This window comes from Columba livia, chromosome 6 (assembly GCF_036013475.1).
Source record: "Columba livia isolate bColLiv1 breed racing homer chromosome 6, bColLiv1.pat.W.v2, whole genome shotgun sequence".
NCBI classification, from domain to species: Eukaryota; Metazoa; Chordata; class Aves; order Columbiformes; family Columbidae; genus Columba; species Columba livia.
In genome coordinates, this window is record NC_088607.1 from 28545802 (window position 1) to 28571272 (window position 25471).

At 41.7% G+C, this 25471-nt stretch overlaps 1 protein-coding gene across 31 annotated transcripts in view; it reads right to left on the minus strand.

Annotated features, from left to right (window-relative positions):
* Positions 1–58: 58 nt before the first annotated feature.
* Positions 59–25471, minus strand: part of ZMIZ1 (zinc finger MIZ-type containing 1) — a 346742-nt gene continuing 321329 nt past the window's right edge. For 28 of the 31 annotated variants that reach the window (XM_065067708.1, XM_065067704.1, XM_065067693.1 and 25 more), the window contains 9 exons: positions 23211–23421; positions 21917–22022; positions 21186–21346; positions 20786–20853; positions 17659–17727; positions 16902–17149; positions 13705–13868; positions 7664–7912; positions 59–4490 (listed from right to left, as the gene is read on the minus strand). In XM_065067708.1, the coding sequence (XP_064923780.1) occupies positions 4383–4490; positions 7664–7912; positions 13705–13868; positions 16902–17149; positions 17659–17727; positions 20786–20853; positions 21186–21346; positions 21917–22022; positions 23211–23421 (1384 nt within the window). In that variant the 3' untranslated portion in view covers positions 59–4382. The remainder of the gene's footprint in view (positions 4491–7663; positions 7913–13704; positions 13869–16901; positions 17150–17658; positions 17728–20785; positions 20854–21185; positions 21347–21916; positions 22023–23210; positions 23422–25471) is intronic. The other 3 variants (XM_065067711.1, XM_065067710.1, XM_065067725.1) reach the window with 1 other exon arrangement.

Here is a 25471-nt window from a genome sequence, read left to right on the forward strand (position 1 = left end):
TAGCAATAGTCAAATAATTTGATCTTTAAATACAAAATAACCACATGAACACCTAATATACAGGTTTCATCTGAATACATATTTATTAGATAAATATTAGGTTGTCACATCATCTAACTACATACAGTTTTGCAAGACTAAAAATCACAATTATTTTTTCTGACCAGTTTAGTATGAAATGATTGCATTGTACTGTACATACAATGTACAAACAAAGACAATGGCCATTTTTGCATGTTACTTCAGATTGTACTTTTTTTTCTTTAATTCTCCTCTGATCGTGATATCAAAAATTGTACAAAGTATGAATTTGGTTACAATTTTTTTTCTTTTTTTTTTTTTTAATCCCCGTATTTTTCTTCATTATTTCTGTAGCACCCTAAAAATACACAGGTGATAGACTAGTACACGTAAGCTAAATATTACATGTAGATAAAACAAAACAAAGGATCAGAGTATATTACAGAAGTGAAAGTGAAACAAATGCTGAGACTCCACAAACGCTAACAAACAGGATTCATTTTCCACATAAGATGGAGCTTCAAGCTTTTTTTTCCTGCGAAATAAAAACAATGCACATTCCAAGGAAAATGAATGCATTTCTGTTAACATGTCTCTATTTGTCATTTACATATGTACAGCTGTCCCTTGAGTCTCCGCTGCAGACATTGGCGTGTCTCTGTCAGTCCTATAGTAATGTCTTGGCAGCAGAACTGTAGATCTCTGTGGGTTCTTTCCCAGATGAACTTCCATAGGGAAACAATTAAAAAGCAAACAAACAAAAAAAAGAAGAAGAAAAATACTACTGGAATTTCATATAATAATTAAGCTTTAAAAGAAATGACTGTGATTACCCTATTTGCTAGTTTGTTTCTTTTTCTAAACTTTAATACGGCAGTGAACAGATAAAAATAATAACTAGATTTTCATTTAGAAGCTTTTTCATACTGACTCCACTACACAGTACCTGATTTTAGCTGACAGATAAGTTTTTAAACTGTCTCAAATGTCTAATATTTGGGTGATGGGTAAAAATTGTGTTTTCTCTCTTTAAGTTCTGCCTTGAAACCAAATGTTTCTGTAAGCTTAAAAATGTCAGCCGTCCACTTTAATTCTCTATTATTTTACACAGCAGATGCAAACACTGCTCCAAACATACTGCTAACATTTATGTGGGGTTTTTTTCCCTTCATCCTTTCCAACAGGTACTTTTTAAATACTACCAGTTAGCAAAAGGTCAATCCTTAACACAGCTGGTTTAAAATATGATGTTGTGTTTAAGAGAAAAATAATTTCAGGTGACTTAGTTGCTTGTGAATATTAAATAGAATCCATTAAAAAAGTTTGAGCAACCAGTTCCAGCTAACAGTGAGAAATCTTTATTCCCAAACCTATGGCTTAAGAAACTCCCTGCCCTCCCCCCTGCAACAAAAAACCCAAACTCTAAGGGCATAAAGTCAGATTATCATTAGCCAGCCCTGCAAATGATTTCAATACCTACATAAACAATGCAGCAAAAATACAGGGGGAATCTACTACAGTAAAACGGCTACAAAACACATCTGTAACTGAAGAACGGTCTTTCTGAGGAATTGTGTGATAGCAGCACCACACCATGACCATGTGTTACACCAAGGTATCTTTAATATTCTGCAGAGTACTTCTACAGGTTGTCAAGCCCACATAACAATAATAATAATAATTAAAAAAAAGACACTTCTAAGCAGAATAAAAAACTGTAACTGTTTCCCTCCCCCACCCACCGACATCCCTCGGTACCGTGCCCCTTTTTCAGGGACCGGAGCAGTGACATCAGTGCGGTCCCTCAGACCCGCTGCTTGCCTTGGTGCATCGTCACCCGTTCAGAGCTGCTCCCAGCTGCTCGGCTCCCCCGGGCAAACAAACCACATCTCTGCCACCACCAGCCCACAGTCGCCCACAATCAGGGAACATCGGTTGGTTACTTGGGGTTTTTTTGCCCTAGGCAATCTTTTATAATTATGTTTCCACAATGAAGCTGGGCCCCGATTGTCCAGGTACTGCCCGGTGTATCAATTCATTCATCACATCAATGGATATGAAATCTGGGCTAATTTATCAAAAGAAAATGGGGGGGGGAATTAAAAACAAAACAAAAACAAGCAACTCCCTTATTCTGTTAAAGAACCCTCAATTTTCTTTTTTTAAAAAAGGACCCATATTTTTCTTCAGACAAGGTATTTAAAAACACCAGCAAAAGTATAACCAGATCATGAAAATGTTGAATATTATCAAAGACAATACTAAAATATTCACAAAGATATTTACAATAGCAATTCTTAAAATAATTGATTTTGCATAATGAACAGCGCCTTTCTTAAAAAAACTCGAAACAGGAAAAATATAAGTGTGGGACCATCTCTACATAATATGTTTGACAGATTCAATACTCCTACTGGAAAATAAAAGAACTAAACTGCCATTTCCTTTAATATCTACAGCAAGGTGCTGCTGACTAGCATATATATATCACGACGCATGTACAGCAGTAGTGGGAAACGTTAACAAAAAGAGCAAAATAAAACAAAAACCGCAAAGAATTTACAAATATGACTTTGGTGAGGAAAGCAAATCCCGAGTCGTAAGCACAGAGCATGCCATTTACAGCACTGCAAACTAAACACAGAGGGCTAGGAAGCTATCTAGTCAAACCGACAGGAAGAAACAGAATTTCGCCTGGCACTTCAGTTTAAAATGTGTTGTGGTGAGCAAACGGCGGGCACGCAATTGGATCTGTGACGAGGAAAAGGAGTAAGGTCAACCTTTGCTTTAGTAACAAAAAGGAACAAAACCAATAACTGTACAGTGGGCAAAAGCTGAAATGTTGCACCACAAGGGCAAAGTTGGCACACATGCACTTCTTACACAGCTACTGTACATCATTTATTAGAGAGAGAAAGAGAGAGACGAAGAGCACAGAAATGGGCACAGAAGCAACAGGAAGCTCATGCAGGAGCAGCAACCACACGAGAAGCACAGATCACGGGGCAAGACAGTGATTGTGGCAGCAGGGTCTCTCGGGGGCAGTAGGAATCTACCAACAGTTACTTATTCTCCCCACGCCCAAGTCCTTCGGGAGAAAAAGCTCATCCCAGCAGTTAAAATAAAAAGAAACTGAAGGAAGAGAAAACAAAAAGGCTGAATTATCTGTAACAGTCACGAAAACAGAACGCAAAGCAAAAAAGAAGCTGTAAGATGTCTGTCCAATGTCAATGCCCCTTCTCAAGCTGATTATTAAAAACAATTATGCAGATAGTGATGCTACGCTCCTCCCATCCTGCAATGATTTCCTGGCTGCCTTCAACCCAGCTTGTCTGACTATGTATTGTGCAGTACAGACAGCGACACAAACGCTCGGGCACCGAAGGCTGTGGGTAATAATCAGGAACAGTTTGGTTTGCATCCCCCCTCCCTCTCTTTTCCATTCCGTATGGCATACATGGTAAAAGATCTGTTACAGCAATCTCAACAGCTGGATGTTAATGCAGCCACCAAGGGTACTGATTTGAAACCAAAACCACAAAAAAACCCCTAAACATCAGAAACATTTTTGTTTTTATTTTTCCTGGGTGCTTCCAATCTGTGTGTTTGGCCAGAGGGATCCTCTGCAAAGAGGCGATTCCGATTCCTGCGCTGGCAGAAATACCGACACCCACGGCTGCAGCCTGGAGATTCTCAGGACTCCGCCACTGAAGTCGCGTTAGCTAAACTGCTGGCTCCTTCTGACGGGCCTGTGTGTCTTCCCTATCTTTGCCACTTGACTGTAGGATTTGTGCTTTTCTTGAGCTTTGTATGTGTTTTTGTTTTTCTTTTTGTGTGTGGCCAGGACAATCACTCCAACACAAACCTGTGGTCGGAGAGGGGCAGAGGGCAGGTGGGGCGGAGGGAAATACAGTTTCAAATAAATGGAAGAACACACATTGGAAGGACACTCTGAGACGCGTCAATTAGAGACAGTTCCATTTTGTTGCCTTTTCTTCCCTTGCCAAGATATGGTTTTGCCAAGATACTTCACACTATGTTTATCACAGAACTCTCTCTCTAGAGGATGAACAACAAATGGGGTTTCCAAGAGCTGCACAACTGTCTCTGCTGCTTTGTCACGTGTAGCACGGCAGACTCAGAGATTACTGCATTTAGTTAAGTTTCTGTATTGTTTCTCCCGTCACTTTCGCAGTCTTTGAAGCTGACAAAAGCAGTTCTGAGATGAAGAAAGCAGGGAGTGCACCACTGGATCAAGTTGTGAGTTTTTTCTTCTCTTGTGGAAAAGGAGTGTTAAGATTCCTCGCTGTGCAGCCACACACGTGTGAACAAGTGAAAGGGATGGGGGAATACATATGGTTTCAGTTGTTCTCAAAGAGAGACAGAAGGTCATCATTGCTATTGCTTGGCAAATCAGGAGGATCCAGGTACGAAAGTAGCTCATCTGGATTTGTGAGTTCTGGAAGCAGCTATAAAATATAAAGATAAAAGGAAAATTACAGATAACAGAAACACAATTGAGAAAAAAAAAGGGATTAAATACCACACATTCCTGGAAACTGGATTTCGTATGTATATATCCAAATAAACCAGAAGGCAATGACACAAACCTAACACCCAAAGATGGTACAGTATCCGCTTGTTTGTGAATATCTATGTGACTCAGTTTTCACCTGTGAATCACATCACCGTCTCAATCAGGGTTTCTCAGTCCACCTTCCCATCACAAAGTTCATCAATAAACAAAATATATTTCCTGGCCAGGGAAACTGACAAAAACTTCTCCATAAATGCTCCTTACGTATGTTAGCTTCGTATAAAACACTGAATAAAAACCTGAAATCTGCAGTTTGAGCAACACATTTTTGAGCTTTAAAGGAGATCAAGCATTACATGCAGTTCCAGACATTTTAAACAGCCAGGGGCATAACAATAACACCCTCTCCAAGAGAAGATGCACTAATCTCCACAATGTTTTAAAGTATCAAAAGGAATAGTTGTGGGGTTTTTATTTACATTTTTATTAATGCTGTGTTTCAAATAGAAAATTTAATTTTTTGAACCATCGCTCAGATCCTTTTTGACCTGACAGGTAACAAGCAAATCATAACTCCTGGGCTGTGTAGAAGGCAACGTCTTCTGCTTTATTCTGCATCTTGCCACGTCCTAGTCAAAAGTAAACATGTCATATATAAAACCCGCAAAAACTACAGGGAAGAGTTTGTAAAAAAACTCCCTTTATATTCAGTGTTGTGTTAAAGCAAAGACAGAAAAATATGGACTGCTTTAACTAAGGTAATAGTAGGTACAAGAAATTCATTTTAAGTTGTTCTATGTTTTCAAATACTATAAAACTAAAAGCTTGACTACATCACATCTAGCATGCAAATGTCATATTTATATGCTTCTATTACTCCTGTGCAAATGCAGCTTCATCTTCTAATGTTATATGGATCAACACATTTTTCAATAACATAAATATGAAATGCAAAAAGAAGTTTATTACTTCCTAAGCATTTTGAAAAAATGCAATGTCAAGTTGACATAAACAGAATTTCCCAGCAGGAACGCTTTTCTTAAAATACCACCTCCTTTTATTCATGGTAAAAATGCTATTATCATAGTACTAGGCTAAAGACATAAGGCTTTTAAATGCATTTCACCTGCTATCATAATTTTTTTGAATAGCTAGCATAGAAGCCCAAAAGAAAACTGCAGTCCCACCAAATGTGTACAAAGGATAAAACAGTTTAATTTGCCCTCGGATTTTACATCTCAATTCTTAAAAATTTAACGTCGTGCCTCTGAGACTCATTCTTGTATATGGGGGATATATATTTTTTTTTTCCTGGAAAGGTGGAAGTTTTAAACAACGTGCTCAGTGTGTGTAAGTTTTGAGGGTGACCTTGGCTTGCCTTGGCCGGAGGGGCCAGGCAGCACAGCCGGGTGAAGCCACAGACCTCAGGAGGGATGTGCTGGGCTGGAGCAGAGCTCAGACACCCAGGGGTGGGTGAGAACTCGGAGAAGCGCACCCTGTGCTCCTGAAGCAAACACTGGAGAGGTCTAAGCAGTCATTTGAGTCTCGTGTCTCTGCTGTCTGAGGTAAAAGCATAGGTCACCTGTATCTATACCTATACCTATACCCTTTAACCCAGGTTAAACCTTAGACTGCATCACACTGAAGTCCTAAAGAATTAATGTGACTGTGTCAGCAGAGAGAGGACCAAGTTGCCCATGGTAAAGAGTCCCATCTGGTTTGCTGTACAGGACTTCGTTCAGCCTGGTTCCACAACACAGACATCAAAAATTAAATCCATTAAAATAATCCACTCGATCATGATTGAGCTCACAGACATTTCAAAGAACTATATTCCTCACACTGTACAGCACTTGCCTTCTCATTTAGCTAAGACAATTTCAGTCTCCCATTAAGAATTCAGCATGCCTCCATCAGTGATAACCACACTACTGTGATAAATGTACAGGTTGTTCTACTTCGCCTTTCACTGAGGAATGGGTGCCTGAACCATAACGGCACACTTCATGTTGCTGAAGTATTCGAAGGAAAAAATCACATTTTAATTTAACCCATTAATATTTCTCATCCAGGGTCCTTAAGGGTTCAGACCTCTAATTGCCACACGAACTATTGTTCCCAAAGGATGTGCACGTGACCGTGTTGTGTGAAACAGCAGCAGCCTGCCGCAGAGAGAAGTTACTCCACGGAGCACTGTTCCTGCAACAGGAGCATCCATCCCTCCCTTAACGCTGCCCCCTACCAGGCTGCCTGCCCGTACGGTGCTTACGTGTGACGGGGACGACGTACGGATACGGCAACAGTAAATACAGATACAAATCCAAGGCACAGAGGTGAACATTTCTCTCAGGAAACTACACTGTGCAGCAGCAGACTTTGGAACAGACAGAAGCTACACGCATGGGAACGTACGACTCAAACGAAAATCCAATCCTAGCGCTAAGGAATTTAAATATCGGGAGGTAGGTGGTTAACCAGAGCGATTCCTCAGATAAGTCACTTCCAACTCCACTGAATGGATAGTAAGAGACGGAAGATTACTTTTGGCCTTAAAGCTAGGTTTATCTTTGTTTAGTTGTGAGCTGCCCCCCATAGTGGCTAAGGAGACAGAAGACGCCCTTATTGTTCTATTTTCCTACGTGGCGTAGCGGGGCGAAGGACTTGTGCTGCTGATGGATGGACACAGCCTGATTTTGGCTGCAGGGAGCAGAGACAGTGCCACGGGGTGGGCCAGCACAGACCAGAACCACACACAGCCGCGTCCTTCCTTGTGCTCAGGCACTGCGATGGCTTCAGGCTCAGGAGGAGCACCCGGGGGACCCGCCGACACGGGGAAGGCAGGAGATGGCTCCCAGCCCGGTGCCCGAACGGCCGTCTGAAGAAACGCCTGCCTCGGTGCTAGGAAGAGGCCACATCTCGCACACCACGCAGCTGCTCAAACCAGAACCATTCCCCCAGCAAGCCAGGAGCGCCCTGTCATGTACCAAAGCATGAGAGGATGGCATGTGCTGTGGAAGCGTCCCCGTCCCCCGCCCCCCCCGCCCTCCCCCCGCAATGCGAAGCAGACGCCACGGCAGGCAGATGATAGTATGACACAAGACTTACATCCAGCGAGGGCTCCGGCATGTCGGGTGCTCCCTGTCCACCAGCCTGACCCTCTAAGGCTGAGGAGGGATTAAAGGTCAGGTCACTGTGTGGATGGTTGCTAGAAGCGGCCGGGGGCGGCTGCCGGGACTGCTGGGTAGGAGGCCCGCTGTGATGTAATGGCTGCCCTGACTGGCTGCTGGGGTGAGGGACGTGCAAACCTTGCTGCATGGAAGTATGGGACTGATCAGTGCTGCCGGGATGAGGGATCTGCGGAGGAGGAAAAAAGCAGGAAAAGAAAGTGAGGCCACAAGGTACAGTGCTCGCGGTGCCTGACTCTGAAACCACATGTTACAAAACAAAATAACTTAAACAAAAAGACACACGCAACGACAACAACAAAAACCAATACACACACACACAAAAGAAATTTAAAAAAGCGCAATTGGAAAAGAAAACTCCATATCCCAATGCTGGAGGGAGTGTTTCGGCTTTTTGAAGGTTATCTGCAAGGGTGAGAAGAACACGTTGGATTTGTGCTGTTGGTTTGCTTCCCTGTGATGTGGGGGACTGCACCTGAAGATGCAAAATAATGAACCCCAAAGAGGAGGGAAGGAGGCTCTGGTGCTGCCCAGCATTAGCAAGGCAGGTGCTTTTGCCCTTAAGAACTCCACGAATGAATGGAGAATTCGTTGAATAGCGATCCCTATGCCATGAAACCGATTAACCGAGAAAATGGATCACTTCTGCTCAGCTCCCTTACTGGGCAGCTTCCTGACATCGCTACCTGTTTGTGGTTCAGCAAAGATTGTGCAGACACCAGCCCTTCCCCACTCATCCCCTCCTTTTCTTTGCAGAACGCAACAACCGTTTTTTAAGGGCTGAAGCTTTTCCTTGCTGATGTTCATGGGTTCTGATGGTTGACAAAACCCAAGTCGGCTCAGCTCGTGAGCTCCAGAGCTGCTGGAGGTGCTGCACACCTGCCAACTGCAAAGGAAAATGCATTACCTTAAAGTAAGCTAATGATCACACTTCTGTTTTGTATTCATGCTACAGATAAGTTCTCTAGCAGAAGCTTAGTATTTTTTATGTTTTCTGTGAGGAATAAACTACCAAACCACATGCATCTTCCAAACCCTATTATGGAAGAATGGAGGATAAGTCTTTCTCACATGACAGAGAAGCAACAAAAACGCACAAGCCCAACTCTTCGTTCCGCTGCATGTCACATTTAACGCTAGTGGATTCTCTGGGGCTTGACCTTGGTGCCATGAGAAAGAAGTGCCTGAATGCTTCAGAATCAGAAGTCTCATGTTAATTTGGTATATGGAGAAGCAAAAAATGTAAGCATTTTTTGAGGAATGCTACATATTGCCACAACGGGGAGCTGAAATCAAGGAACAGATACATACAACAACAGCATGAAATTTATCCAGCCAAGCCAACAGAAACCAGCAAAATGCTATGTCAGCATTGACCCTTTCATAGCACAGTAAACCGCAAGGTTATTTTAACCTAGTCTTCAGTTTTGGAAAGCAAAAGGGAGGTTATTACAAGACTTAATTAAAATGTTCCCACAAAATTAAAAGAAAAATACAGAAACAAGCGTTTAAAAAAAAATACATTTCACCACTGTTATGAAAACTGAAACCTGAATACTGATCCACTGGGACACTCGTACTCAGCTACCCGGAGGTGCTTTTCAATACTTTGGTAGTATGAAGGACAGTGGAAATGAGCAGGATTCTATCTGCCACACCACATTTGGGCCTCTTTCCCATATAATAGTTTAAAGTAACTGTTAAAAAGTACTGATACACACTTTTCTCTCCTTCAGGGTCACAGTTTGACTACCTGAAAAGTATCCTGGAACATTATTGTTGGTACTTTAGGGGTAAACTTGTACAAAATCTGCCCACAGACCACACCTCAATGTAAATGAACCTGCAGCCTAAAAACTTTGCAGAAGTCCAAGCGAAAGTAGATGTCTATACTATAAATAGGATTGTTTCCCTCTTCATCCATTCAGGACACATGCAACAGAAAATGTGGAAATCAAGCTTAATAATAACAGAAAGTAAAAAGCAATTTAAGATAGTGTTGCTAAAGTGTGAGAGCAATTTCCAGAAAAACAAAGCAAAACAGGATTATCTCAAATAGCCTCTTAAATTTATCCCTGAAAGCACAAAGCAAGAGTCATACTGCTACGTTTATATCAATAATTATTTAAACCAAGAGGTATTCATATGTTCTGAGACCTACTTCAAAACAAACAGGTAAGAAATTCCACCTTGTGTTCATATATGCAATCATTTTATATATATAAATATTTAATTGATAAGGCAGTATCTTGGGCCCTGAGACATCTACCGGATAGAGAATAATTGTTCATTGTATGACTGAGGGCTACCATCACCTTAAACAGCCATCACAGGTTCAACATCCACCTGACTCAGGCCACAGGCTCCCCCCACCAGCCTACAAGTGAGAAAACAAAATGCTCAGGACTTAAATATTTTTCTGTTTGCACTCATCTAATTGATGATAAGGTCACCATGGTGCAAAAACAGTCTAAGCAATACACTTTGTGTATGTTCAGCTTGTGTCTGCATCTCCCATCACTGTATTTTAAAAACGCTAACCCACGCTATGAACACGGGGTCTGACAAAGTTCCCCTTGCTTACATAGCAATGTAATCCAGAGCTGGTTTGGGGAGTGTAAACTTTGGCGCTCTTAAAACGTTCACAGTCTATAAAACAAAAGCTTACAGCAGACACAATGACAGCTTCAGCTTAATAGCACAAAGCACAACTCTTTACGAGCCCAACAGTGACCTCTAGGAGTGCCGAGATGTACAGCTGCAGAGCAACGGGGCCTCACAGCTGCAGAACAATATTCCTTTCATCTCAGGAGAAAACTGACAGTGGGAAAAAAGATCAGCAGGTTATGATTATGGTTTATCTCTCTCTCCATTTTCGGGGTCATAGTTTTACCAACTGATTTGCTGGGCTAGCTGGCAGCACCACTGAAGGATGCCATCTTGCCCTGCTGCAGTTCCTGGGCACTTTTCCCATCCAAAGCCTCAGGAACATTCTTGCAGACATATAGTGAACTTCAACTGGGGACGTAACATGGGTCAAAGCTAAAGTTCTTTTCCTCCCACCCTGAATTAGTTTTCCATCACATCAGTACCCAGATCCAGATCACTTCATGGCTGTAATAACACATGTGCTGGTGTGAGACAGAAGAAAAGTGAAAATAGAAACGTGAGCAGTGGCTTTTCACAGTGGCACCAGCTTGTATCGCTTCACTGTGTATGTGGAACTATGGCATAATCATCCATTGCTCAGTCATGTACTACTCCTTACACTGCCTGCAATAAGGACTAAGCTAGAGCTAACTCTGAATTCACCTTTGTCTGAAACTTATTTACGTGTTGTGAGAACAAACACAATGCGATTGTGGCAGCTATTTTGTAGCAGTCATGCACTGACGTACAAGCATCTGTTCTACAATTCTCACAACACTTTACACCAGGAAAGAGGTATTACTTTTAGCCACCTTTCAGGTCTTGATTTTTGTCTTCCAGAGGAGTGGAACAGCAGTGTTGAGAGAAGGTAGTTCTGTTGATCCAGCACTGGTTACCCAGCCCTACATATACTGGGCAAACACGTCTGCATTTCCTGGAGCAACCTATGGAGTATGCCTTGGAGGGATCAACTTTCTCCACCTACCACTATATACAGGGTGTTTCAAAAAGATGGACCAAATTTGAGATCACTGAATCTCTGCAACTGGGTCCATCTTTTTGAAACACCCCGTAAATCTTCATAATAGGAAAATCAGGAACTTCCTCAGCAGCATTCAGCTCCAGTTAGAGAGAGAGGTTGGGTCCGAAAGGACCAAACATCTGATCCTGACTCACCTTGTAAGCACCAAACAGTCGAAGCGAAGAGTACATGTAAACAAAACACACCTTAAATGTGTAAAAAGGAAAGACAGAAAGCCAGACAAGAGCACAGGAAACATCTTACAACTTCAGTTCAACTATGCAATGTGATCTATAGTTATTTTCGTACAGAGATGTCTGTCCAAAGACATTCAGCTACACAATTTTGGAATGTGTTAATGGCATGCATTTCTCTAAAAGCAGTAATTTTAAAGCTGCCTTTCCTGAGTGTCTGGTACAGACAAACAGTTCATTTGTGAGAGAGAAGAAAAGACGGAGAAAGAGAAGAGACTTTATAATACTGAAAAAGCTGTGTGGGAGCACTAACAAGATCAATCTAACTCCTTTGTGCCAACAGACCTGAAAACTGATCCTCATTAGAGAAAATCAGCCATTGAAATAAACTAGGTGAAGCCTGCTTTAGTGCCGCTTGCCATTCCCAAACAGTATAGCTTGCATACCATGACAGACGAGGGAGAAGTGAGGCAAAGGTTTACTTCATTCGCCAGCTATCATAACCAGATTTGCTACAGCCTGGCCCACAGAACCAAAAATCAATTAACATTTGCCCAAATGCCCTCTTACAGCTCTGCAACATGCACGGCCTTGAGCAACTTGCACCCTGGCTATCGTCTTCAAGCAGTCTCGTTGTCTCATCTTCAGAAAACCACAAATCCTTCACTTTCATCTTCAAACATTCATATCTTACCACTCCAGAAATTTCACTGGGGCAACTACTATAGCAAAGGTATAGCAGCTAACTGATAAACTCAAGAGGTAGGTGTCAGGTAACAGGAGGCAAAGAATAATTCCGTGTGGCTGGATTCAAAGGAAAGCAGCTGTAAGTGGACCAGGCTGGTAGCATTTCCCCTCACTACTATATTCTAATACTGTATGGTAGGTTCTGATGCAGATAATTCAGGCTGCTCTTTAAGCTGTGTATGTAGAATTTGCCAACATAAAATTAAGTTTACAGCATGTTTGTTCTGTCCTTTATTAGCCTGTAAAGTGGTAGAGTCGTTATGGTTTCTGGACTCTCCCTTTGCAGACAGTCTTGTTACTTGGGCTCTCTCCAAGCTATACTAAGAACTGTCTCTCCACACTCTTCCCATTTCTCACCATCCTCCCTGCAAAATCCACTGCCAGCTAGAGGAGACACCAAGTAGGCTTTTGCCGAGCATCTGCTACCACATTTCCTCATTACATTCTGAAATTGTACTTTCTAGTATTCACTAAAGACATGGCACAGATGACTTGTCAAGTTAAACATCCTTCCTGTGAGGTAACAGCCCCTGCCCTGTAACTTAAATGAACATAAAAGGATATATAAACACACACCCCCCAGAATTAAAACAGATGACTAGCCATGCCTAAGAGCTAAATGCTGCTGGTAGCTTTTCTATCACCTAGCTGTCACAGTACTGCATTTTCTGGAGATATATAAAGTTCCATATATGAAACTTGGCGTTCTGACCAAGATGTTTTTCCAACGCGCAGTTTTGCCACTCCATTTGAGACCTGAAGGACCTCCATTTTTCAGTCTCTTACACTGATACACTCTCAGACCAGTGGTTGCATCTCTCCTTGAAATCTACAGGCTTGTCCTATTCCCAACAGCTTAAAAGTGCCTTTCATGCTACTTGGGTAGAATTCCCCCTCAAAACACTTTGATGCAAATTTTGCCCTCAGGGACAAAGCCAGGGAAGATATTGTCCCTGCTTTGAAGTCAGTCGATGTCTTGCTGTAACAAGCTGTCTGCTGAAGATGGATATTCACAGATCCTGCCGGCCTAGGGAATGAAGCCTAGTTTTTTTTCAGGTGTCAGAGCAAAGCACAATGATTAACACAGCACATCAAGCCAGGTTGTCTCTTTCAGATAAACAAACTTAAAATGACAATTCAAAAAGCTCATAAATGCTTCTCCAAAAACTCAAAAAGGTTAGAAACTAAAAATGGAATTTTTGGCATTTCTCAGGACTACTCTATTTCACAAACTTCCAAAGTGAGGACTCCACAAAAAGTAAAAGCAGTTCACAAGGCAAGGCTGTTAGCTGGGTGAGAGCTCCTTACCCCGACAAAGGAAAAATCTACGTCTGCAGCACCATTACTTACAGATTCCTGCATGGGGTGGCTGAGAGGTTTGTCGAGAGCTGCCATGCTGCTCGGCATGTCTGGGGGATGTGACAGCTGTGGCCCATGCATGAAGTCATTCATAGACGTGCCACCAGGATTCCCATGCGGGAAGTCGAAATTGCCATGACCTTGGTAACTGTTGCCTAAAAGAGAAACAGATGTGATATGAAATAAACTATTTGTTTCCCAACATTGATCTCTCAGAGTACGGTGCAAAAGCCGTGCAGCACGGCATCCTCCCTGCCCAGCACAGGGACACCGCAACACCGAACGTGACAACGCTCTGCTGCCCACTGCTGGGCTGAGCTGGAGGGGTACGGAGGAAAAAGATGCACCCATCTTCCAAATACTGGCTGCTTTAATAACTCACGTACACGTTGTAACTAATTGAAAACTGCCAACAGTTTGAAAAACCACTGTCAAAGTCACCACATAACCAAGTCGAGAACTGAAAGGTATAGTAGATTCCATGGAATATTTGCATCTGGAAGCATCTCAGTCCAACTGAGACTGACTGCCCAAATCCAAAACGATTTGTACGACAGACGTGTTATTTATGTCTACACTTGTACATACTCAAGCAAGACTGCAGCATTGCTTGAGTTTCTGATGAAGCTAACTGACAGAACTGTACCAGGAAGATGCCACAGTACCAGTTCATAGCACAGCATCTATTTTACCTCTTCTTCTCCAGTATAAACAGGCAGCTTCCATTAAAATAGCGCAGAAGAGGCCCTCACATCTAATCAGGGTTTGTGATGTAATTCTGCTTGCTGCCACAAAACCCAGTAGAATTCGCTTGATTGTCTGCAAATACAACATCCATTTTCCCCTCTCGCATCTATTCTTCTCATTTTCAGAGTTACAAACTGGCTGCCTTTAGCCTGTGTTTCAGCATGTGCATATGCATGCTTGTAATGGAAAAACTAGAGAATTTATTAAATCTACCTAATTTCAGCCTGAAACTATGTTATCGAAATTTCACACCAATTCAGAATAAATGATCTGGATTTACCCCCATACATCTCCCATCTAACAAGAAGCCTGGAGTCCCTTGCTGATCTGCAGAACAAATACTGTATGGCCATCATCGGTATGATTTGATCCATCTCACCTCAGCCCAGTGATCCTCACTTGAATTCTAAAGCAAGCACGTATCCCAATACAGGGATTTTACTCTCCATAATTCTTTTCTGTCCAGATCCCTCTGTTAACATTTCCGACTGAGATACCCGCTCTGGTGTCTCACTTGCTACAAACAGCAAAAACTGAACTAAAGCCACCCAGCTATTTCATATAAGCAACTGAACTGGATGATACAGAGCTCTGAAATAACAAAACAGCTTTGAGCTTGCAGGGAGAGCCTGCAGGTCATCAGCTGAAGTACAGCAGCTTTAAATGTTCAAGTCAAGAAGGGAGTTTGACAAACTGAAGTAGCTGCATCATTTGGTCTTTAGCAGAGCTTCACGAGCAGAAGTTTAATCTCAGAGGAATAGAAGGCATTAGCCATGTAAGAGTGTTTCTCAAATAAGTCAGGACTTTGATCTATCATGTAAATACTGCAGAGCCTCACTAATTCTCATTTTGTTAATCTGCAGACTGGATGAGTCTCACAGAATATAGCTGGTCTTGCCTTGCTTTTCCGGAAAGATTTAATAGCAAGGAGCTGGAATAAGGTCTTGTATTGCTGAGTACTTATTATATTTGCAAATTAAACTTCAGTATGCTTCCTGTCAAACCCAAATAAACAAACATAAACCACAGGAGTACTACTACTACTACTCTGGTCTAGAGTACTGTTAATCAGAGGACATTACCCAATTCTAAACACCAAGTTTCAGGGTGCATATTGATGGAGAATGAAGATGCACGGCCAGGGAGTTACAGCCACGCAGCACTATGCCCTTCTCTGGGGCAAGAGCTGTGCCACACGCCGAGGGACAGGCCCATAAAGGCATTGAGGACAATCTGGTGCTGGGCACTGATATGCCTATAGCAGGGGAAACAGGAGAGCGTGGGTTTCACCTGCCAGTGATGAGTCAGGGCTCCAAAAAGCAATGACTACCCCTGCTGCAGGATCCACAGAGGAAGGCGGGGAAATAACAGTCCAGGCAGCAATCGTTACACAAACCCTAAACCCCACTTGGCGTGACTACCCTGTCCGTTCCTGATTGCGAGCTAGAAAGATGATGAAGAATAGATGGCTCTGTTCTCAAGCTGTGACTGCACTTCACTCCTGCTAAATGAATGAAAAATTTGTGATTCAGTGCTCTTGGCTTTGTTATAGTAATCATTCATCTGTTTGGAAACCTAAAAAGTTTTATTGTCTGTCATCAGTTTTGCAGTCACTGGAGCAAATTAACCATCTTCTGCATGAAATGTATAGTTTTTTTCAAATGCCTGCAAAAAGCACATATATCACCCGGTAATCAATTTGGGGATTTTGATGGTGTGAACAGTTGGTCTTTTCCCAGAGCTGAACTGAGTCATATCCTATTACTTGCAAAAGCAACAGTCTCTGGTTTCATATTTTCAGAATTGTCACCATAATCGAGTTATTCACAATATACCAGTCATTTGAAAACCTATCTCCACTGCCTGTATTTAGTTCCCCATTTGTCAATCTGGCAGTACATGCGTGGAGGAACTCGAAAGTAACTTTCTAAAGCAAAGGTGTTTGCAAAGCAGTAAAAAGCTCTTTAAAAGTCATCCGCTTTCTGGGTGGCCTAGCAAAGGTCACCCACCTGGCCACAAATTCAATTTAGTGGCCCATGGGGTAGGGTTAATGGGTAAGGTTCTCTAGTTTGTAACTTCTGTAGCATTAGGAGCCTTCACTTGAATGAGAGTGGAACAGAAGAAAAATAGACAGTAAAAAGGAGGAAAGATGTATATTGTGGCAGGGCATAAATATGTAAGGTAACACACAATCTTTGTTGAATCAGGGCGGGATACAAGGCAATAAATGTGACAAGCACCAGTTTATTAAAATACATTTTGCACTAAATAGATGAATCTTAAACGAAAAGACTGATGCAGAATTTCTGAATTGCAGCTGTGTAATTTGCCTTCCTTGTGCATCTCCCTGAGAAGATGCACTGACATACCCGAATCACAAAGCTGACTGAACCACCGACTTCTAGAGTGACCACCCGGGTGCATGAATTTGTAAAACTAACCTTGGTTACCATATTCAGTGGAGTTGTTGCCTCCTGGAGGAGGGGGTAGGGATGGGTAAGGTGATGGGCCAGGACCCAACGCTGCAATCATCTCCATCACATTTGGCATGATCATCTGGCTTGGACTCATGGTCTTAAATCTTTTTGAGGGAATGCCATCTGGGTCATCTTTGATGTGAATATCTGACTTTATAGGGACCGGCCTCCAACTGCAAGTTGGATCAATGGTAACTTCTTCAAACTCTGAGCTGTAAAATAACGTGAAAATTTTAGCACATTAGCTATCCGTGTTTTTTTTAATCAATTCTGATGAAGTTTCCATAAGAATCTGCGTGGTAACAAGTGTTCTGAAATGCTCTACTATAATACAACCTCAAGATCTTTCACTTCTCAAGTATGTGCCAAAAGCAACGTTTAAAAAAGGCAACTGTGAGAGGACAGTTCTGTGTTTATCCAGACAATGAAACCCAAACATATCTGTGCGGTCTACCATATGTGTATCTGAGGGACTATTTGTAAATACAAGAAAGCATTTCAGCCTCCATTCTCACTCCTTCCCCTGCTTCACTGGTGAGGCCTTTGAGAGATAACTCAAACAAGACCCGATTCACTGTATCACCAGCTCCACCAAGGAGCCATGAAATAGAACATTCAAGTTCAATTGCCAAGACCTACTTTGGCATGACTATCTCAATACTCAATAACATATCTCCTAGTTGCTTAGTCTTGGATATAAGAAATTAATAAGTTCACTTACTTTTGTATAGCATTCAGAATACCCCACATATACTGGTCAACCTCCAAGCCCTCCAGCAGAGCAGTTTTACTAAAAAGGAAAAAAAAACAAACCATGACCTTATGTTAGAAAATTGCTACACATGTGTAGAAGCGGGATGGAAGCTGGACGGGTTAGTGAAGAAACCTGCAGACTGGAATCCACCAATTTACACATAATTTAGGAATGATTTGCGGCAAGCAGTTTTAGTTCTACATCTGCATTACCAAGGTAATAGTATTCTACATCAAATAGAAGATAAACATACATCCACTTTTGTGTGTCCACACGCTGTCCATATCCTTTAAATATTTTTTTCATGAAATATATTGTGAATTTAAAGGCTTTTCAAACATGGCAGATCCCACCTGTCAACATCAGCTAGCACTTAGCACTACTTTTTTTCAAACTGGATGGGGTTTCTTTGAGCTACACAGCAATATGGCTTCAAAGTAACTAAGTCCTATAGCTATTTTACTTAAGATCAGCACAGTCAGGGACAGAAATAAACAAAAATGTAAATTACTTAGTTATGTAGACACTCAGATCTGAACGTAGGTACTCAGAAAGAAACAGGACAAAAATTTAGGCTTAGATGTATGAATGCATACATAAAGAAGCAAAACATCCAATTCTTGTGATATCTTTAGCCTAACTTAGTATTCAGAGAAAGCACTTGCACTTTAGGATACGTATCCATCACGGACAGTAATCCAAACAAGCTTGTCTCAGTCCTGCAGTGTCCACAGAGGCAGGCAGAATGGACAATCTCCACTCCTGCCTATACTGAACACCAGCTGGCACACCAGGCATTGAACTGGAGACTTGCAGAGAGAAAGCACCAGCTGCTACAGCTGCTTATGCTGAGCAGCCCTGGCTCCTCAGCTGAGGAGAAGCTTGTAACCCTGTGGACTGAGCACAGTAAGTCACAGACACCGACCTGGCCTGCAGATGTTCTGTGATTCTTGCTGGGCATTCTGCAACTACTTCAAAGCTTTTTTTTCCTATTTCCTCTGCTGTATACTAGCTCTCTGGTCAAAATATAAGGTGGAAAGTATGGCAAAGTACCTGTCTTTTCCCTTAAGCAATCACTCCAAAACTCTGCTCCTCAGAAATCTTCTACCTTTTTTAAAATCAGCCTCATTCTGGACTAGAATTCTTCCTGCCTTCTGCTCACACTTTAATTTGAACTTGATATTGACATTGACCTTGGAGGAACCAACTTCATTTCCTACCTAATTACTGGGAAATGTTAAAGTCTCCAAACTTCTCCCCCTCCTTGAACACTGCCACTAACTGTGCATCTATGTGACAGTGCCTAGACAGTTATTTGGCATCTGCACTTCATGTTCAGCTGCATGTTGAACACTGCAGTACGCTCACATAGGTTGGCACAAAAGGAATTGCAGTTTTTGCACTGTTGAAATTTGCCGTTTGATATTGGAATATGTTCTTAAATAAAAGTGGTTATGTTATACATAATTTCAATGTGCTTTTCTGGCTTTCTGATTTTTTTTTGCTAATAGCTTATTACTTGCTGTTTATTTTATATTTACTTTAGACTACGGAAATTACGTTAGACAAAAAGCAAATTCAAGCGGTTTTCTTATTTTGCATTCAAAATGGGCCGTAAAGCAGCAGAGACAACTTGCAACATCAACAATACACCTGGCCCAGGAACTGCTAATGAAGACAGTGCAGCAGTGGGTCAAGAAGTTTCGCAAAGGAGACAAGAGCCTTGAAGATGAGGAGTGTAGTGGCTGCCATCGCAAGTTGACAACGACCAACTGAGAGCAATCATCAAAGCTGATCATCTTACAGCTGCACAAGAAGTTGACAAAGAACTCAACGTCGACCATCCTACAGTCGTCCGGCATTTGAAGCAAATTGAAAAGGTGAAAAAGCTCGATAAGTGGGTGCCTCATGAGCTGACTGAAAATCAAAGAAATCATCGTTTTGAAGTGTCACCTTCTCTTCTTCTACACAACAATGAACCATTTCTCGATCAGATTGCGATGTGCAACGAAAAGTGGATTTTATATGAGAACCAGCGACAACCAGCCCAGCGGATGGACTGAGAAGAACCTCCTAAGCACTTCCCAAAGCCAAACTTGCACCAAAAAAAGGTCAAGGTCACTGTTTCGTGGTCTGCTGCCACTCTGATCCGCTCCAGCTTTCTGAATTCCTGCAAAACCATTCCATCTGAGAAGTCAGCTCAGCAAACTGATGAGATTCACCAAAAACTGCAATGCCTGCAGCTGCCATTGGTCACCAGAAATGGCCCAATTCTTCTCCACGACATTGCCCGACCTCATGTGTCACAACCAACACTTCAAAAGTGAAAGAACTGGACTATGAAGTTTTGCCTCACCCGTCACATTCACCTGATCTCTCGCCAACTGATTATCACTACTTCAAGCATCTTGACAACTTTTTGCAGGGAAAATGCAGGATGCAGAAAATGCTTTGCAAGAGTTCATCGAACCCCAAAGCACAGATTTTTACGCTACAGGAATAAACAAACTTACTTCTTGTTGGCAAAAATGTGTTGATTTTAACGGCTCCTATTTTGATTAATAAAGATGTGTTTGAGATTAGTTAGAACGATTTAAAATTCACGATCCAAAACCGCAATTACTTTTGCACCATTTTTGTATTTGAAGTTCAGTAACACTAAAATGATACAAAAATAACTCTAGAATAGACTATCCATTATTTTGCCATGGCATGTTGTTGTCTGGTAGTTGTTTATACTTCACGATCCAGGGGAATTAAAACTCCCAGTCCATTCATTTATGTAGATATCTGCCTAACAATAAATAGATGAGCTTTTTTTGAACTCTACACAACCCACAGATAGCCTGTAATGAGAGCTCGCAGATTGCGTATTTTGTGAGAAAATACCTTACCTGTTTTTAAATTTCTAATCATCTATGGTGTTCCCTCAATTTATGAAATATTGCAAGAATTCTCACTGGACTTTATGATATTAGGTGAATGTAATATATACATCTTATTTCCTAGCACTTCCTTTTTCTCCCCTCTATGACCTTAAATATAATGTAAACTTGGTCAACAACTGCATTTCATGTAGTGTGGTTGCACTTACTTGCATACCGGACACCTCCAGGTTCCTCTTTCACAGTTCAGTTGCAAGTAAGATTCCAGATCAAAGCACTAGGTATCAGAAAGAAACAAAGAAGAAACAAAACCAAAACAAAACAAACAAACAAAAAACAAACAAACAAAACAAAACAAAAAAGTAAATAAAAGGAAAATACTGTATTAACTGAATCAGTGGGACAAAAGTGAAACTGCCACGAAAACAAGACTACTAGCACTGAATACTAGAACAAATAGCTTACTTTCTCCCTCTATATTAAATGTAAACATATAGTTAACTATTTAGATTCAAAGATACAGAGAAATCCCATTTCATTAGGTTCTCTCATACGATAACCAAGCTAAAGGTACTGCAAAATACTGCGAGGTCACCGGTGTCTACTCACTTGTACGTGCTTGCAATCGTGACCCCTTGCTGGGAGCTGAATCCGCCGGAATGTGATCGGACACTTCAGAGACACTTTAATCGCAGTTTGCTCTACTCCATCTTCCCCATTTAGTGTCGCGTTGCCAGAGGAAGCTGCTACGCTACTGAAGTTCCTCTTGACTGTTTATGAAGAAGGTACGTGTATGTGTGAGAAAACGCAAGTGTACTGTAAATGCTAACATAGACATCTGAAAGACTGACACTTCAACCTTTAAAGGTCAATTTAATGGACAATTTATCCACATCAGTGTATTCTGTGCAACTTAGAACACGCTCCTGAACAGACAAACCATCACACACGTGCATATCAGCTACACTCTCAACCAAATAAATTGCCATATGAGCACTTAGCAGCCCAAAATAAATAAAGGATAATCTTTCTACACAGGACTTTAAGTCAAAAACAAACATGAGGGAAAAGCCACAGGGATTTTCTCCTGGAATGGGAGAGTCCTTGTTGGGAACTAAGCTTGTGTCCTTGATACTTTCTTACCCCCCCCCCCCCCCCCCAAATAGCCCTCAAACTTTTGAGAATACCCAAGATTTAATCTATGCACAGGATATTCTGGAAATTCCTAACAAGCGCAGCTTAAAGTTCGCAATAAGCAAGTCAACGTTAGGTAGAAATAGCTTATCACAACTCAACACAGGCATTCTGGAAAGTCATCCCGGCACAAAATGAAAACTCACTCTTAGTGATACAATGTTCTGCTGGGAGGAGACGTTTCTTTAGTAGACCTTGAAGTACGGAGCGAACTGATGGCCGATGTACCAACTGCAACACGAACAAGTGTGACTGAAAGAAAACACATTTTGTTACCAAGAGAAGCAAAGGCACAGGGTAAATACACTGCGGAACAGAGCTGCCTCCTTCCCTCGCACACGTGGCTCCCGTAAGAGCCTGATGCTAAAATACAAAAGCTGTTCTGCTCTGCTGCACACATGCGCTCCCTCGGGGACACGGCACACTGCACAGTGCGTTGTTCCATGCTCCAGGAGCATAACGTATACAAGTGCTTTCAAAAAGCAAAGATATTCTGCATTTTCTCCCTCCTTAATATTCAGAACACATAGGGCTGATGCATTCATCTCTGACATCAGGGTTTATTTTTAAAACCCTGGATTCTTTGACACAGTCTAGCCTACCTGCTTGCCCTCAGACTATGTTGTGAGTTGCAAAAATGATTTGCTACTGATGTTTCTGGAACCAACTGAATCTTCTTCCCCAACACAGAACTCATTGTGGATTCTTGGGATGCTGCCCCTGCTCTTAGCCACCAGATAAATGACATTATGTGAAGAAACATCAGTGTGAAGTAAAGCAAAATGAGTGGATGGCTTCTTGTCAAAGTGTCTCACACTGTGACCTTGGTAGAGGTAGCAGCTTGCTTTCTTGTCAGTGACAGCGGAAGAGTCAAAAGCTCAGACTGTACGTGTGCAACAGTCTGCATTAAAAATACGGTACTTGTCCCTGAACCTTTACAAACCATGGGAAAGGAGAAAGCGGAAAGTTGTATCATGGAATATGAGCTTTTCATCTGAAAAGCTACTTGAAAAATCATCACCACCACCAGTGTTGATGTTGTGTTGATGTTCTCAGGTCAAACCAAACACGGTTTAATATCCTAAGTGAAATTAGTACCGGACAACAGTCTGTATCACAATAATCTACATGAATAGACTTTAGCCACCTTGTTACAGAGGCACAAGTGAAACAGGTAGGACACCAAACTCCCTTCCTGCCCTAGACCACGAGCCTTTTCAGAGACATCGGAAGGACACCACTACATTCTGCAATAATTCAGCAGCAAATATTTCCATATTAGCACTCTGACTGTGTCAACACCATCAAACAAGCAGCTTATCAGAAAAATGTATGGAAAAAACCAAGAGTAAGGCTCTTTCCGCTAAGGCAACATTTGCAAACTGTGCTAAACAGCAAACTCAGCATCAGCAGCTGCAGCCGCGAGCTCAGCATACTTACACAACAACATGCTGTGACTGTAATTTGAATCGTGTTTCTTCCTGGCTGGCAGACGTGCTTTAGGTGCAGAGGTTTATGAGATGTCTTGTTGTCACCACGCTCGATGGTAAGTGGGGTTGCATTAACGCTGACCTGGACTGACGCTGGCCAGTTTGTGTTCATTTGTCTGTCTTCGTGGTGATAGCACTTGAACTGTAATTCCAAGTCAGACCTGTACAACAACCAATAAATCTTCCTTTAACTTTGCTTCACATTGCAGGGGGAGGTTGGTTGATGCTAGGAATGCTTTTTATCAATCAGATTATTTTTCTAGAGTTACTGCCAGGAATGGATATAACATACTTTCTTCATGAAAGCCTTAACAAAAGCAAGTCACGATGAATTAATGATGCAAGCATGCTACAAAGTTGTTAACATTTTATGCTTATTAAGGACTTTCCAATGGAACATCTCAAACCACTTTGCAGAACTAGACCATGGAATGATCCTGCAGAAAGAAAAACGTTAACAGCGGGTAGGTCCTTTCTGTGTGCTAAGAGTTAAGAACAGGAAAGTGACGCTCTGCAGTGGGCTGTGCTTCGAGTCTGGATTCTTCACTACCTCAGAACATTTAAAAGACCATCTGAACGAACACTTGTCAGATAAAATACAGGTACAGCTAGTCTTGCCTCAGAACAAGTAAAGCAACTAAGACAAAATGACCCATGTCTCACGCCCTGTGTTTCTGTGATTCCAGATTAACACAGTGGTGGATTAAAGCTACTCAATTTAGACCTTGGTTCAGAGCGTGAATTCCTCCCACCTCTCCAATAATAACTACCACGCACTATTTTGCTCCTCAAAAATTAGTTTTGTAACACCTCTAAAAGAGAAAAGGCTGAGATTAAGTTAATCACAAATAAAGTGGGTAGAGACTATGACTTCAGTTTCATACATCAATGTTAACCTTATGTTAGGAATGAGTAATTTGAAGAAGAGATTTAAAAGAAAATGAAGAACTGAACTGAAAAGTCAGAAATCTGCTGTTCATGACAGCAAAAGACAGCTGAATGTTTATCTTTTATGCCTGAAAATCTAGGTGCTCATTTCTTCATCTTGCCTAAAGGAAGACACTTTGTAAGATCCATGAGGAACAGCTCATTCAGGAGATCATCACCCTAGCTGCCATTTTCCTTATCCGAAACCAGGGATTTCAATTTTGACTTAACATCGCGTTTTCTGGATTTCAAAACATCAAGATTTAGCACTGGATAAAAACATGTTTTTTTAAAAAAATGAAAGGTTACCCAACCTTTCACCAGAATCCATCTATATAAAGTCTTTCCAGGCTTTTTTTCCCCATATTTTATTAACAATTTTTTGGAAAGCTCTCTCTGCAAGGTCCACTGGAGATTCTCACCTCATGCGAACAGACCACAGCCACCCAAACGTGGAGGGACGCAAGGTTTGATACCTCTGAAATAAAACCCAAGCAGATTAAGTGTGTTCCCAAGGACAACGAGCAGGCCTGCTGAATGTCACAGAGTGGTGACAGCTCAGGAGACCCTCATGTCCTCAGCATGCAGTGTCTCCACCGTGGGATGCTATTAATAACTGAGCAGTGCTAAGACTGAACCAGCTTCAAGGCGACATTTTCCCTGCCTTCAGCCTTTCTGTTTCTCGTAACCGTGAAAAGTTCCCAGTGGGGAGAAAAACAGTTGCATTGCTGTTCGTTATGTGTGTACATGTGAGAGGTTTTGCCGAGAATTTTAACTGGCAAAGAAGTGTTACGAATTGGCTCGATTCCACCATTCTCTATAAAACTGAAATCCATACACACATGTGACTAATTCATTTTTCTGGAATCCATCCAGCCCTGCGTTAAACATGAAATGACTTCATTACAGGACCATCCCTTCTCCCCACTATTAACAAGCTTTTCAAAACAGCAGACCTGAGCATAGTTTACCTATGAGTGTTCATTAAAATAGGTTTAAATAAAGGCTACGTGTTTGGTGAGCTACGGAAGAAAGAAAGAACAGATATTAAGAAACAGCTTCATGCCTCAGTGCAGCACTATAAATCTACTGAATGAGCCAGCACAATCCCCAGCAGTGATTACTTATTAATAAGAACCGGCAAATAACTGCCAAAACTCCCTCTGCTGTGAGTACTCCACGATAATGAAATGCAAGTAAGCAATAACTGACCTCAAAGTTAGGTGTTAATTATTGGATGTGGTCTGCCTGCAAACGTCCTTCCTTCCAGCCCTCAGGCTGCCT